Source organism: Oncorhynchus gorbuscha, linkage group LG23 (assembly GCF_021184085.1).
Source record: "Oncorhynchus gorbuscha isolate QuinsamMale2020 ecotype Even-year linkage group LG23, OgorEven_v1.0, whole genome shotgun sequence".
NCBI classification, from domain to species: domain Eukaryota; kingdom Metazoa; phylum Chordata; class Actinopteri; order Salmoniformes; family Salmonidae; genus Oncorhynchus; species Oncorhynchus gorbuscha.
In genome coordinates, this window is record NC_060195.1 from 8,717,293 (window position 1) to 8,730,768 (window position 13,476).

General features: G+C 40.9%; 1 protein-coding gene across 1 annotated transcript; it reads left to right on the top strand.

Moving 5' to 3' along the window:
• The first annotated feature begins 2,510 nt into the window (after nt 1–2,510).
• LOC124011416 (cilia- and flagella-associated protein 251-like) lies at nt 2,511–12,086 on the top strand. Its single transcript, XM_046324773.1, has 8 exons — nt 2,511–2,704; nt 6,047–6,128; nt 6,244–6,287; nt 6,487–6,630; nt 6,753–6,883; nt 7,096–7,727; nt 8,893–9,014; nt 9,527–12,086. Exons 5-8 carry the CDS (start codon nt 6,765–6,767, stop codon nt 9,557–9,559), a joined length of 906 nt encoding a protein of 301 aa, XP_046180729.1. The 5' UTR covers nt 2,511–2,704; nt 6,047–6,128; nt 6,244–6,287; nt 6,487–6,630; nt 6,753–6,764; the 3' UTR covers nt 9,560–12,086.
• Nucleotides 12,087–13,476: the final 1,390 nt, after the last annotated feature.

A 13,476-nucleotide genomic window follows, 5' to 3' on the forward strand; every position in this document is an offset into this window, starting at 1 on the left:
CCCCAAGGTTTTATGGGTATTATAACACCTTCCCTATGGGGCTTTATTGTGTATAGGCCAGTGACAAGACATCTGTTTCATCCATTTTAAATTCAGGCTGTAACACAACAAAATGTGTAAAAAGTCAAGGGGTGTGACTACTCTGAAGGCACTGTATATTTAGCAGACTCTTTTCATACATTTTTCTTATTTTGAATTGAACCCACAACTCTGGCATTGTTAGTGCCATACTTGACTAACTAATCCACACAGGACCATTTGCTGCGATTTATATGTACAATATATTTTTTTAATTATTATTATTAATAACGTGCCATTAACTTAGCTTTTCTATTTTCCTGTAGGTAAACCGTCAAGTAGCGGCTCTAGAGAAAGCATAGACTCTAAGACAAAGGTTAGTACGGTATTGTTGTTCTTCCTGCTGTTCTGGTGAATTACTTTTTTAATAAAAAATGTAAAAAAGTTTTCACAATGTCTGTTTACTTCCCTTTTTGTTTTCCAGGGGAGTGGTAAAGTGGTTTGTGCCAAATTTACCGCCCGGTGTCTCAACGAAGATGGTTTGAAGGACCTGGTTAATCCGTTTGGGCAAGTTGTGAAAATCATCATGTTCCCTGCTTTGGTAAGAAGACTAGTAGCCTATTCATCCTGCCATCTATAGAAATAGCTAATACATGTGTTTTCAATTCCTATGAAATAGACTGAATTACAATAATACAAATTTTATAGTGATTAAAAGTAATGTTGAAAGGATAGAAATAGAATCGCCACCCATCATGGCCTCATTGACGAATAGGGATATCCATTCTAGTAGTAATGTTTTTATGGTTCTTGTAACGCTGCATCTTCAGGCATTTGTGGAGATGGGCTCAACTGACCAGGCCGCCGATATTGTGACATACTACCTCAGTAACCCAGTGATGGTGAAAGGAGGACAAGTCAGCTTCTCTGTCTCTTCAACATTTAAGTTCCTGCAGGTACATTTTTACACGATAAATTAATTGGCATATCATTATAGTTAAGTTTGTTTAAAAGGGTAATTGTTTAAAAGGGATTTTCTCTAAAACAACCACACACACACACACACACACACACACACACACACACACACACACACACACACACAGAATATTATTCAATGATTATTCAATAAATCCATTTACGTCTGTATAGAGTACCCGGGTGTTGAGTTTTTCCCCGGTGCCTCCTGGTAAAGAGTCATCCGCGTGGAAGAGACAGATACTGGTCGCAGCTAAAAGATTTGGACCTGTGGAGCACTCTCTATTCTTACCTACGCAGGTATTAAACTGCATTTCGCTTTGACATATTTTTTTGTTGGTCTGTGTTATAGTCTATTATTTGCTTACAGTGTTCTGTCCTTTGGTAGGCATTTGTGGAAATGACAAATCCACTGGATGCACAGAAGCTGGTTGGACACCATACATTCAAACCCCTGAAAATAGATGAGATTCATATTAAAGTGGCCTTCTCGTCAGAGTATAATACACTTCCGTAAGTTGATGCGCCCCCCCTTGTTGTGCCATTACCTTTTGTTTTCATTGATTATGGCTTCTGAGTTCAGACTGTCAGACACTGTCACCATTATAACCATTGTTATTGAAGGATAAATAGTTCATTTAGACTCTGTAAAAGCCAGAAACGTGGGAATAAAAGTGTTATCTGTGAACTTTCTTTCCATCCCATCATGCAGGACCATATCTGACAATAAGTATTCAGTCAGGAAGTCTTCAGACAGGAAGTCTTCAGACAGGAAGTCGTCAGACAGGAGCAGGAAGTCTGAAGATAGATCTAAGAGAAAGAGAAGCCCAAGCCCCAGAAGGCGGAACCTCAGCCCCAGGAGAGATTCCCCAACCACCTCAAAGAGGAGGAGGAGTAGAGAGAGGGATAGCGACCTTCACAAAGAAAGAGTGAAATCAAACAGTGGTGGTAAAGGCAGTCCAAGGTCCCCCAGCAAACAGATCTCCGGTCGGAACTCCAGAAGCCCTCGCTCACATACTAAAGAGAGGGTCTCCAGTGAGAAGAAGACCTCAGGTTCTGGTAAAACAGACCCCAAGAAGAACAAGGTATCTCCCACTTCCACTCGCTCACAACCTCCCACCAAGGAAAAGACCCCACCCCTGTCCTCCAATGTAATGGAGAAGTGTGAAGAGGCTGTCGTCACGACTGACCAGAGCAAGAAAAAAACTGAGACTCAGGAGGATGGAGCCACGGAGGCCTGTGATATGGACAGTGACATCGAGGGGATGGCCGTGCTTGGGGAGGATGGGGAGGAGAACTCTGACATGGGAGAGGAGGAAGAGGAAGAGGGGCAAGTAGGGGAGAAAGAGGGAGAGGTAGGGGAGGCAGAGGGAGTGGGGGGAGAGGAGGAGGTAGAGGAGGAGAGGAGGAAGAGGTAGAGGAGGAAGAGGTAGAGGAGGAAGAGGTAGAGGAGGAGGAAGAGGTAGGGGAGGAAGAGGTAGAGGAGGAGGGAGAGGTAGGGGAGGAAGAGGTAGAGGAGGAAGAGAGTGAGGAGGAGGGAGAGGTAGGGGAGGAACAGGAAGAGGGGCAAGTAGGGGAGGAAGAGGAGGGAGAGAAACAGCAGGAGAGTGCTGAGGACTTGATCCAAGAGCTCTCAGCTACTGGGTCAGAACAGGGGGAAAAGAGAGATGATGAAGACCAGAAAGCAGATGCTTCATATGTTGATGAGGTAAAGTTCATGCTCTGTCAGGTCTTTAACATGTAGTTCATCTATACATGCTCTGTCATGTCTTTAACATGTAGTTCATCTATACATGATCTGTCAGGTCTTTAACATGTAGTTCATCTATACATGCTCTGTCAGGTCTTTAACATGTAGTTCATCTATACATGCTCTGTCAGGTCTTTAACATGTAGTTCATCTATACATGATCTGTCATGTCTTTAACATGTAGTTCATCTATACATGCTCTGTCAGGTCTTTAACATGTAGTTCATCTATACATGCTCTGTCAGGTCTTTAACATGTAGTTCATCTATACATGCTCTGTCATGTCTTTAACATGTAGTTCATCTATACATGCTCTGTCAGGTCTTTAACATGTCATCTATACATGCTCTGTCAGGTCTTTAACATGTAGTTCATCTATACATGCTCTGTCAGGTCTTTAACATGTCATCTATACATGCTCTGTCAGGTCTTTAACATGTCATCTATACATGCTCTGTCAGGTCTTTAACATGTAGTTCATCTATACATGCTCTGTCAGGTCTTTAACATGTCATCTATACATGCTCTGTCATGTCTTTAACATGTAGTTCATCTATACATGCTCTGTCAGGTCTTTAACATGTAGTTCATCTATACATGCTCTGTCATGTCTTTAACATGTAGTTCATCTATACATGCTCTGTCAGGTCTTTAACATGTAGCTCATCTATACATGCTCTGTCATGTCTTTAACATGTAGCTCATCTATTCATGCTCTGTCATGTCTTTAACATGTAGTTCATCTATACATGCTCTGTCAGGTCTTTAACATGTCATCTATACATGCTCTGTCAGGTCTTTAACATGTCATCTATACATGCTCTGTCAGGTCTTTAACATGTCATCTATACATGATCTGTCAGGTCTTTAACATGTCATCTATACATGCTCTGTCAGGTCTTTAACATGTAGTTCATCTATACATGCTCTGTCAGGTCTTTAACATGTCATCTATACATGCTCTGTCATGTCTTTAACATGTAGTTCATCTATACATGCTCTGTCAGGTCTTTAACATGTCATCTATACATGCTCTGTCAGGTCTTTAACATGTAGTTCATCTATACATGCTCTGTCAGGTCTTTAACATGTAGCTCATCTATTCATGCTCTGTCATGTCTTTAACATGTAGCTCATCTATACATGCTCTGTCATGTCTTTAACATGTAGTTCATCTATACATGCTCTGTCAGGTCTTTAACATGTAGTTCATCTATACATGCTCTGTCATGTCTTTAACATGTAGTTCATCTATACATGCTCTGTCATGTCTTTAACATGTAGTTCATCTATACATGCTCTGTCATGTCTTTAACATGTAGTTCATCTATACATGCTCTGTCATGTCTTTAACATGTAGTTCATCTATACATGCTCTGTCAGGTCTTTAACATGTCATCTATACATGCTCTGTCAGGTCTTTAACATGTAGTTCATCTATACATGCTCTGTCAGGTCTTTAACATGTAGTTCATCTATACATGCTCTGTCAGGTCTTTAACATGTCATCTATACATGCTCTGTCAGGTCTTTAACATGTAGTTCATCTATACATGCTCTGTCAGGTCTTTAACATGTCATCTATACATGCTCTGTCATGTCTTTAACATGTAGTTCATCTATACATGCTCTGTCAGGTCTTTAACATGTCATCTATACATGCTCTGTCAGGTCTTTAACATGTAGCTCATCTATACATGCTCTGTCATGTCTTTAACATGTAGCTCATCTATTCATGCTCTGTCATGTCTTTAACATGTAGTTCATCTATACATGCTCTGTCAGGTCTTTAACATGTCATCTATACATGCTCTGTCAGGTCTTTAACATGTCATCTATACATGCTCTGTCAGGTCTTTAACATGTAGTTCATCTATACATGCTCTGTCAGGTCTTTAACATGTAGTTCATCTATACATGCTCTGTCATGTCTTTAACATGTCATCTATACATGCTCTGTCAGGTCTTTAACATGTAGTTCATCTATACATGCTCTGTCATGTCTTTAACATGTCATCTATACATGCTCTGTCAGGTCTTTAACATGTAGTTCATCTATACATGCTCTGTCAGGTCTTTAACATGTCATCTATACATGCTCTGTCATGTCTTTAACATGTAGTTCATCTATACATGCTCTGTCAGGTCTTTAACATGTCATCTATACATGCTCTGTCAGGTCTTTAACATGTAGTTCATCTATACATGCTCTGTCATGTCTTTAACATGTCATCTATACATGCTCTGTCAGGTCTTTAACATGTAGTTCATCTATACATGCTCTGTCAGGTCTTTAACATGTAGTTCATCTATACATGCTCTGTCAGGTCTTTAACATGTAGTTCATCTATACATGCTCTGTCAGGTCTTTAACATGTAGTTCATCTATACATGCTCTGTCAGGTCTTTAACATGTAGTTCATCTATACATGATCTGTCATGTCTTTAACATGTAGTTCATCTATACATGCTCTGTCAGGTCTTTAACATGTAGTTCATCTATACATGCTCTGTCAGGTCTTTAACATGTAGTTCATCTATACATGCTCTGTCAGGTCTTTAACATGTAGTTCATCTATACATGCTCTGTCAGGTCTTTAACATGTAGTTCATCTATACATGCTCTGTCAGGTCTTTAACATGTAGTTCATCTATACATGCTCTGTCAGGTCTTTAACATGTCATCTATACATGATCTGTCAGGTCTTTAACATGTAGCTCATCTATACATGATCTGTCAGGTCTTTAACATGTAGCTCATCTATACATGATCTGTCAGGTCTTTAACATGTAGTTCATCTATACATGCTCTGTCAGGTCTTTAACATGTAGTTCATCTATACATGCTCTGTCAGGTCTTTAACATGTCATCTATACATGATCTGTCAGGTCTTTAACATGTAGCTCATCTATACATGATCTGTCAGGTCTTTAACATGTAGTTCATCTATACATGCTCTGTCAGGTCTTTAACATGTAGTTCATCTATACATGATCTGTCAGGTCTTTAACATGTAGTTCATCTATACATGCTCTGTCAGGTCTTTAACATGTAGTTCATCTATACATGCTCTGTCAGGTCTTTAACATGTCATCTATACATGATCTGTCAGGTCTTTAACATGTAGTTCATCTATACATGATCTGTCATGTCTTTAACATGTAGTTCAGCTATTTAATAAGTCAAATAACATAGTTACAATTTGTAAAATAAAAGGTGTCATGTTTAATACGTGTTGTGTGTTTCAGTAAATCCTAAATCCTTATGTTTAGATGTTTGTTCCCTTCATTGTCACACAGGAGGAGCATGATTTCCCCGAGGGCCATGAGAACCATATCACTTTGGGTGCCCTAAAGCAGGATTCATCAGCTGATGGCCAAGGTGATTACTACTCAACACCTAGCTACTGGACCACAGATTACATTCAAACATCAGCACTTTCAAAGAGTTAGATTGCTATGAAGGTAATGAATTGTATGTATATCTCACATTGCAGATAACCAGTCAATAGATGAGCCCAGAAGAAGGTCAAGAAGAAAGGTCAGCAAATGGTCTTTTTTTTTAAATTCTTGTTATTGATGTGTTCTGTGAGTCAGTTAGAATGTGTTTATTGAACCTCGTGATATAAGCCTGGGTTTAAAGCAAAAGGTCAGTCTAGCACCATATATTATCTGGGTTAAGTTAACGATTGTCAATAAGGTTGTCACAACCACACGTGTGTAAAATATATTTATTTCAGCCCTCAGGATGTGATCAGACACCTGGTAGAGTGATCTACGTCAAAAACCTTCCCAGAGGCTTCTATACAGATAGTGACTTCCTGAAGATTGTTAAAGGCTTCGGGAGAGTGCATCGCTATTACCTCCATGGCAATGGTGAAGAAGTATGTTTCTCACAGAAGGAAATCTAAAATGGAGTCGATCCTAATGATGTACTACAAGTCTGATCACATTTGTTGTTTCAGTAACCCTGGTCTCTCTCTCTCCTCTCTCATCAATCTCTCAGGGCTTCATTGAGATGGAGAGGTCTTCTGATGCGACAAAGGCTTTAAGAGAGCTGCGTTATGATAGCTGTAAATTATACGGCCAGAGGGTGACCATCCTGCGGTCTCAGAAATACAAAAGATTAATAACAGGGTAGGTGTATGCTCTGCTAAACAGACTTTTAACACACTCTGTTCCATCCTGTGTGGCAGTCACTGGTAATTGATGTTTCTCTGTCTCTTCTGATAGAAAATATCCCCGTCTGATCATATTGTATGTACAGTGAATTCTGCCTATCTCTCTTAAAGGTAAATGTTTCTAAACTTATAGTTCTGGACTAAAAAGGAATGATCTTATTTTGTCAGGTGGAAACCTGAACCAGACTCTGATTCTGAAAGTGATCAGAAGAAAGATCACAGCGATAGTAGAAGCAGCAGCAGGATAAGGAGATGGATCAGCAGTCACTCGAAGTCAGCAGCTAAAGACGAGGAGACGAAAGAGGAGGACGAGGAGACGGACGAGGAGGACGAGGAGACGAAAGAGGAGGACGAGGAGACGAAAGAGGAGGACGAGGAGACGAAAGAGGAGGACGAGGAGACGGACGAGGAGGACGAGGAGACGGACGAGGAGGACGAGGAGACGAAAGAGGAGGACGAGGAGACGAAAGAGGAGGACGAGGAGACGAAAGAGGAGGACGAGGAGACGAAAGAGGAGGACGAGGAGACGGCACGACAAGTACACTCCGAACAGCGTAGTAAACAATCGTCTGATCCAGCCAAACACTTTCACATGGACAGAGGAGCGTCTAAATTGAATACTGACAAATTCTCCAACAGTGAAGACCAAAACAATGCCCCTGTCTCTGCTGCTGAGGATGAGAAGCGGGCCTGTAGCACCGAGGACAATGTAGAAACCAAGATGGAGGATAATGTGGAAAGAGGACCAGATTACGTGAAGACTGGTATGGAGTCATCATTCCAGCCCAACAACCCAGTGGGTAAGTGTTTTGATGTGATGTATAGCCTCACTGCATTCTCATGGTAGCCTGGTCCCAGATCTGATGTCTCCTTCTATAGCCTGGTCCCAGATCTATTGTCTCCTTCTATAGCCTGGTCCCAGATCTGATGTCTCCTTCTATAGCCTGGTCCCAGATCTATTGTCTCCTTCTATAGCCTGGTCCCAGATCTATTGTCTCCTTCTATAGCCTGGTCCCAGATCTATTGTCTCCTGCTATAGCCTAGTCCCAGATCTGATGTCTCCTTCTATAGCCTGGTCCCCGATCTGATGTCTCCTTCTATAGCCTGGTCCCAGATCTATTGTCTCCTTCTATAGCCTGGTCCCAGATCTATTGTCTCCTTCTATAGCCTGGTCCCAGATCTATTGTCTCCTGCTATAGCCTAGTCCCAGATCTGATGTCTCCTGCTATAGCCTGGTCCCAGATCTGATGTCTCCTGCTATAGCCTGGTCCCAGATCTGTTGTCTCCTGCTATAGCCTGGTCCCAGATCTGTTGTCTCCTTCTATAGCCTGGTCCCAGATCTGTTGTCTCCTTCTATAGCCTGGTCCCAGAACTGATGTCTCCTGCTATAGCCTGGTCCCAGATCTGTTGTCTCCTGCTATAGCCTGGTCCCAGATCTGATGTCTCCTGCTATAGCCTGGTCCCAGATCTGATGTCTCCTGCTATAGCCTAGTCCCAGATCTGATGTCTCCTGCTATAGCCTGGTCCCAGATCTGATGTGTCCTGCTATAGCCTAGTCCCAGATCTGATGTCTCCTGCTATAGCCTGGTCCCAGATCTGATGTGTCCTGCTATAGCCTGGTCCCAGATCTGATGTGTCCTGCTATAGCCTAGTCCCAGATCTGATGTGTCCTGCTATAGCCTGGTCTGTTTGTGCTCTTGTCAACTCCATGGCATGACAATCCCATAAACAGTTGGCAAGAGTGTAGAAACCAACAGGCACCCTGGCTACTGTTTTGGCCCCTTTCAAGAATAATGACTAAATTACCTTTTTAGACTTGTCTGGGCCACTTTCATCACTGAAACAACTTGTATTTGTTTTCTTTGAAAACACTACCAAGTGCAACAATTAACCGTAGTAAGAAGCATTGTCTTTATGAAATACAGTACTATGTTTTCTAACAAATTTTTTGTGTTTTTTTTCCAGGAAGGGAATTCATTAAACCTGTCATGGGCTATTTCTGCAACCTGTGTCAAGTAGTCTATGTCAGTGAGGATGAAGCAAAGAACCAACACTGCAGCAGCCTCTGTCACTATCTGAAGTTTATGGTAAGTCACCAGAATCCTGTTGAATCTCATCAGAATCATCTCACCGTTGAGGCGGCAAGTAGCCTAGTGGTTATAGCGTTGGGTCAGTAACCGAAAGGTTACTGGATCGAATCCCCCGAGTTGACAAGGTAAAAATGGTTATAGCGTTGGGTCAGTAACCGAAAGGTTACTGGATCGAATCCCCCGAGTTGACAAGGTAAAAATCTGTCACTCTGCCCGGTAGACCGTCATTGTAAATAAGAATTTGTTCTTAACTGACTTGTCTGGTTAAATAAATAAATAAAAACTTAAAAGAGTTTTCTATGCATCTTTACCATAAGCATAGAAACAATGGTTTGCTCACTGCTCTTTACCATATAATGTAAATCACAGGTGATTTGGGTTTGAAAAAAGTAAAGATCATTGCGGTTATTCCTTACATTATTCAACCACCATTTCTGTGCAGTTATTGGCTGTGTACGTTACATGTTTACCTGGACGGTTACTGAGCTGTATGATTTGTTATCTCACAGGAACATTCAGCTAAAGACACAGCCTCTAGCTAAAAGATGTCCATCTCTGGAGGAAGTTGACAAGATGACAGTCTTAAACCCAATTTAACAGGAAGTGTTACAAGCACTTCTGGAGGAGTGTGAAGAATTTGGAATTTTGCCATGTCTTAAAGCTCAGAAGAAAGCCACAGGTTTTACCTAATCCACAAGAGGCTCTTTGTGAAACTCTTCCTAGAACAATAAATTGGATTGCAGATTATGTTCATCTGTATTGGTTTATATGAACAAATGTACAGCACCTACCTATATATATTGTTAAGTTTGTGTTGTAATAGCTCAGATCTACTTCCGGTAACTTGGTTTGTTTGTCCTATGCTTGGAATTAAAGCTATTAGAAAACCCTATCTCGTTTGTTTTCAAGATGAGTTGAAATAGAATTTCATTCTAAAATATTATGTTAATTAACATGCATTCATTTTTTGCTTTTTTGTAATTTTAACATAATTCAAGCACGATAACATCACCACCGATACTGAACAAAAATATGAATGCAACATGCAACAATTTTACTGAGTTACAGTTCATATAAGGAAATCAGTAGATTTAAATGAATTAATTTGGCTCTAATTTATGGATTTCACATGACTGGGAAAGGGGTGCAGTCATGGGAGGGCATAGGTCAACCCACTTGGGAACCAAGTCCACCCATTGTGGACCAAGGCCCAACCAATCAGAATTTGTTTTACCCCACAAAAGGGCTTTATTACAGAAGGAAATACTTCTGTTTCATCAGGTGGCTGGACTGGGTGTGGCTTTCGTGCTTACTTGTGAGGCTGGTTGGACGTACTGACAAATTCTCTAAGATGACAGAGGTCAGCTTATGGTAGAGAAATTATTATTCAGTTATTCAAGTAATAAGGAATTCTCCTTGACCACACCCACAAATTGGGGGGAAAACAAACATTCTTTCCTTTTGACCCCCAGTGTAAAAGAGCCAACATTGTAGTCGATTTGTTGTAAAGAAATAACAAAACATGCCGAAAACCTGCTGTGTTATTCAATGTACATGTAACCAGGTCAAACATCCTGACCTATGGTTTGCAATGCTCCCACTTTGGGAAATAGGCTGCCACAGTAGCTATGTGTGTGGAAAACATTTCATTGCAGAAAATCCATTTAACCTTGTTTAGTTTAGTCAGTTTGTAACTCTACTTATAGTTGTGTAGTTAAATTGTTTGTGTTAGCTTAATGTTCTAGTTGCTAGCTAGCGTTCACTCATGTGGCCACTTAGCACCCTCATGAAAAGGGCATTTAAAAAAAATGTTTTTATTTAACCCTTATTTCCTGGCGTGGGGGAGCCCTACAATAGTATGTTTTTCTAAGTAACGAGAACGCACGGGAGCAGGCAACGCTGACAAGTAATCTTTAGATATGTTGTACTTTTCTTTAAATATTGTTTAGCGATTGACTAAAACAAACAAGACAACAAGAAAATGCGTCTTTTGAAAAAGGTCAAGTTTGTGCTGTCAGGCAAATGGGGGTAACCACAGGTTGATGTCCTTTACAGACGGCCTGGGCCGTGACATGCTATGTAATATAAAGCGACCAGATTTCTGAAATGAAAAACAGGGACGTCTGGTCGCCCTAATGTAATACCAACTGGGACTATGGCGCTGCCATGCTAAAACATGCTTTTGGGCACTAGAGTACTCTATAATCTGTGCTAGAGTCCTCTATAATATGTGCTAGAGTCCTCTATAATATGTGCTAGAGTCCTCTATAATCTGTGCTAGAGGCCTCTATAATCTGTGCTAGAGTCCTCTATAATCTGTGCTAGGGGCCTCTATAATCTGTACTAGAGGCCTCTATAATCTGTGCTAGGGGCCTCTATAATCTGTGCTAGAGTCCTCTATAATATGTGCTAGGGGCCTCTAATCTGTGCTAGGGGCCTCTATAATCTGTGCTAGGGGCCTCTATAATCTGTGCTAGGGGCCTCTATAATCTGTGCTAGGGGCCTCTAATCTGTGCTAGGGGCCTCTATAATCTGTGCTAGGGGCCTCTATAATCTGTGCTAGGGGCCTCTATAATCTGTGCTAGAGGTAAAACAAACATGGCAGTGTCTGGTGAGTGGGAAATAGTTTTCATAAATGTGTAGACAAGTTGAGAAATGTAAATGTCTATAGTTGTTGTTAATCGTATGTCATAATATGATTTTGGATATTTTTTTTTTCGTTTTCAAGATAATTGACTGGAGTAGGCTACTGTAAACACGGGAGAAGTAACGTTATCTACTAGCTAGCTATGCTATCTAGCTAACGTTAGCTAGCTACAGTGACATTATATCAGCAGCAGCAATGTCAACAAAGATGTTTCTATCTGTGATGTTGATGTTCAAGCAAGTGTGCCAATCAAGACATTTTGGAAAAACATCACTGTAAGCCTGTAGATAATTGATATTTGGACTAGTAACCGGAAGGTTGTAAGTTCAAACCCCCCGAGCTGACAAGGTACAAATCTGTCATTCTGCCTCTGAACAGGCAGTTAACCCACTGTTCCTAGGCCGTCATTGAAAATAAGAATTTGTTCTTAACTGACTTGCCTGGTTAAATAAAGGTTAAATAAAAAAATTCAGGTTCAACGGTAACAGAGAGTCTTCCAAATGTTTTTGTTGTTGTTGCTTTTTCCCCCTAAACGAGAGAGAAATAAGGGTTTAGACTCCAAACAACATTCCTTACCCCAGGACACTTCCACAGTTGACTATCCAGGAAACAGGAAAAGGAGTACGGTGTCTGCATTGATCGGAATGTTGTGTTTGTCTCGTCAATAAACAGATCAATGCAGACACAGTGCTCCCTTTTCTTATTGCAGGAAAACATCCAATTGTATCCTTTTGTTTTTGCTGTAATGTAGAATCTGCATTTAATAGCTATCTAACGTTAACGCTAGCTATGTCTTTAGATAGCTTCTGTAGCAGTTAACCTTCGTGTGCACACCAAAATGGCAAAATTATCCTTATAGGGGCTCCCGTGTGGCGCAGCGGTCCAAGACACATCATCTCAGTGCTAGAGGCTTCATTACAGACCCTGGTTCGATTCCAGGCTGTATCACAACTGGCCGTGATTGAGAGTCCCATAGGGCGGTGCACAATTGGCCCAGCGTCGTTAGAGTTTGGCCAGGGAAGCGCCATTGTAAATAAGAATATGTTCTTAACTGACTTGCCTAGTTAAATAAAGGTTAAATAAATATAGATTTATTTAACCAGTTAGGCCAGTTGAGAACAAGTTCTCATTTACAACTGCGACCTGGCCAAGATAAAGCAAAGCAGTGCAACAAAAACAACAACACGGAGTTGCACATAAACAAACATGCAGTCAATAACACAATAGAAAAATCTGTGTACAGTTTGTGCAAATGTATTAGAGTAAGGAGGTGTGCAATAAATAGGACATAGAGGTGAAAATAATTACAATGTAGCATTAATACTGGAGTGATAGATGTGCAGATGATGATGTGCAAGTAGAGATACTGGGGTTCAAAAGAGCAAGAAGGTAAGTAATAATTTGGGGATGAGGGAGTTGGGTGTGCTACAGTGCCTTGCAAAAGTATTCGGCCCCCTTGAACTTTGCGACCTTTTGCCACATTTCAGGCTTCAAACATAAAGATATAAAACAATCACTTCATGATTGTGTCCCACTTGTTGTTGATTCTTCGCAAAAAAATACAGTTTTATATCTTTATGTTTGAAGCCTGAAATGTGGCAAAAGGTCGTAAAGTTCAAGGGGGCCGAATACTTTCGCAAGGCACTGTTATGCAGGTGAATGAGGACCCAAAAGCGACTTGGCGAAAACAGAGTCTTTAATCCAGTAAAGTAAATCTACAATCATAAAGCATAATTCCACTCGTAATGACGAGAACCGACTGGAGACTCGATCATAACTGCAGGTTGCCTCGGGAAGGCACTTGAACGTAGC

What these genes read in the sequence shown, in the direction of transcription:
- LOC124011416 (XM_046324773.1), top strand. Translation starts at nt 6,765, where the DNA reads ATGGAGAGGTCTTCTGATGCGACAAAGGCTTTAAGAGAGCTGCGTTAT. An exon ending in CCAGCCCAACAACCCAGTGG is followed by an intron (nt 7,728 to 8,892) that starts GTAAGTGTTTTG and finishes TTTTTTTTCCAG; the next exon opens with GAAGGGAATTCATTAAACCT. An exon ending in GTCACTATCTGAAGTTTATG is followed by an intron (nt 9,015 to 9,526) that starts GTAAGTCACCAG and finishes GTTATCTCACAG; the next exon opens with GAACATTCAGCTAAAGACAC.